The 2,500-nt window shown below is 51.0% G+C and overlaps 1 protein-coding gene across 4 annotated transcripts in view; it reads left to right on the forward strand.

Moving 5' to 3' along the window:
* Window positions 1-2,500, forward strand: part of rnf130 (ring finger protein 130) — a 58,504-nt gene that overhangs the window by 27,241 nt on the left and 28,763 nt on the right. For all 4 annotated transcript variants that reach the window (XM_061234498.1, XM_061234497.1, XM_061234500.1 and 1 more), the window contains exon 4: window positions 2,081-2,331. In XM_061234498.1, coding sequence (XP_061090482.1) covers window positions 2,081-2,331 — 251 coding nt within the window. The remainder of the gene's footprint in view (window positions 1-2,080; window positions 2,332-2,500) is intronic.

The following is a 2,500-nucleotide window of genomic DNA, read 5'->3' on the forward strand; positions in this document are numbered from 1 at the left end:
TTTGTCTGCGTGTGTGTGTGTTTGTTTGTGTGCATATGTGTGTATATACAGTATGTATGTGTGTGTGTGTGTGTTTGCGTAGGTGTGTCTGTGCGTGTGTGTGTGTGTGTGTACATAGTTGCCGTATACAGTTCTATAATTTCTCAGATTTTATTGAGAGGACAGGACTGAAAGGTTAGGGGCTGAGTTGTATTTGTAAGGCTGTGAAACTGAGTAAATCCTCCTGCTGGACCTTTGGGCTGCGCTGGTGCCCATGAGACCAGCGGTGCCACGGCAACACATCAGTCACTGACAGAGAGGAGGGGCTAGCCAGCTGCTCCCGAGGGCTTCTGGGAATTGTGGTCTTCTCACACTGAATGCTCAACACCACCAGGTTAACATACAGCATAATGCTCACCCCCCTCCCCCATAGCCAGACCCCTGCCCCCTCTGTTTAGATCAGTGACTCTTGGTCCTCAAGGGCTGAGAACTGCTGGTTTTCCACTACCACTTTATCTGGGAGCCAGGTGTGAAGACAGTCTGGCCATCAGTAGCACTAATTCCCTGGGAGAAAAGGAAACCAGGTCTGGATTTGGATTTGAGGGCCAGAGTTTAAATAATGCCCCTGTCTCAGTCTGCCAGCCCCCCCCCCTTTCAATTTCGACAATGCTCAGCACCCCCAACATACATAGCTTACGTTCGCCGACTTATTCCAACTTTTGTCTGTTTTGCCAGAAATGTTAGCTAACGTTCGCTAACAGTTGGAAAAGGTAGTGCGTTGCGTGGTGAACAAAAAGGGCTACTTAACGGCGAAGACAGCAATGATAGTTAGCCTTGTTATAGACCTCTGTTCCATCCATTCATATTAAAGGCGTTGGTGGTGAACTAAATGTTTATTTAAAAATCGTTCAACAAAGTTAGCCGCAAAACCGTCGCCGTCTTGACCGCACATCTGGTATTCGGCGGCTCTGTGTTCCCCTCTGTGGAGAGGCTGAGCTGAACCTGTTCTCCGCTGCCTCCCCAGAGCCCGGCAGCCCCCCTCCACCCCCCCCCTCTCCATGTCACAGGACACTGGCTATCAGCAGGGAACAGGGGGAGCATGCTGTGCTCCTTTTCCAAGGTTGAAATCAAATCAGACTAAAGATCTTTAAAAAAAATAATAAAAAACTGCAGCTTGACATCTTTTTTCCCCCAGTGAGGAGAGTGCCTTATGTTTGTCTTTTATGACTTTCAGCTCTGACAAAGTGCTCTTAACTGCTTTCCTTACAATGCACTGATATAGTACAGGGATGAGTCCACCGACCTTGTGTGACTGACGGTCTGTGAGGAGTCCACAGACCTTGTGTGACTGACGGTCTGTGAGGAGTCCACAGACCTTGTGTGACTGACGGTCTGTGAGGAGTCCACAGACCTTGTGTGACTGACGGTCTGTGAGGAGTCCACAGACCTTGTGTGACTGACGGTCTGTGAGGAGTCTGTGAGGAGTCCACAGACCTTGTGTGACTGACGGTCTGTGAGGAGTCCACAGACCTTGTGTGACTGACGGTCTGTGAGGAGTCCACAGACCTTGTGTGACTGACGGTCTGTGAGGAGTCTGTGAGGAGTCCACAGACCTTGTGTGACTGACGGTCTGTGAGGAGTCTGTGAGGAGTCCACAGACCTTGTGTGACTGACGGTGAGCTGTGAGCCTGTGAGCTATGTGGTGTTTGAGGAGGGTGGACATGTTCAGTGCTTTGGTTGCTTCCCTTGAGGTTGTGGTTTGTATAGGTGTGAATAGACATCTTGTGGATGTGAGGCTGGAGAGGTCTGGTTTATGTGTGAATCTGACTGTGTGTGTACCGCAGGCACCCGGGACATTGTAACAGTGATCCTATAGACTGATTCTGAGTGTGTGTGTGTGTGTGTGTGTGTGTGTGTTTGTGTGTGTGTGTGTGTGTGTGTGTATCTCAGGCACAGGGGACATTGTGGCGGTGATGATCACAGAGGCCTATGGGAAGGACATGGTCAGTCTCCTGGAGAAGGACATGACCGTGTGTGTGTATGTGTGTGTGTAAGAGAGAGAGTGTGTGAGTGTTAATGTGTATATGTGTGTGTATCTCAGGCACTGGGGACATTGTGGCGGTGATGATCACAGAGGCCTATGGGAAGGACATGGTCAGTCTCCTGGAGAAGAACCTGACGGTGCTGGTGAGCATCATCCTGGGCCCACGTGGCCCGCCCAAGAACATCAACCGCGGCTCGCTGGTCTTCGTCTCCATCTCCTTCATCGTGCTCATGATCATCTCCTCCGCCTGGCTCATCTTCTACTTCATCCAGAAGATCCGCTACACCAACGCGCGCGACCGGAGTCAGGTACGCCGAGCTCGCCCGCTTCCGGTCTCGACACGCAACTCAACTTTCTGTTTCTGCTTGGCAAACGTGCGCTCCGTAGTGTACTGTTCTCCACACTTGTTCAGCCTCACAAACGTGCGCTCTGTGATTGACACGTGTTCAGCCTCGCAAACGTGCGCCCTGTGATCTA

The sequence above is a fragment of the Conger conger genome, chromosome 3 (genome assembly GCF_963514075.1).
Source record: "Conger conger chromosome 3, fConCon1.1, whole genome shotgun sequence".
NCBI classification, from domain to species: domain Eukaryota; kingdom Metazoa; phylum Chordata; class Actinopteri; order Anguilliformes; family Congridae; genus Conger; species Conger conger.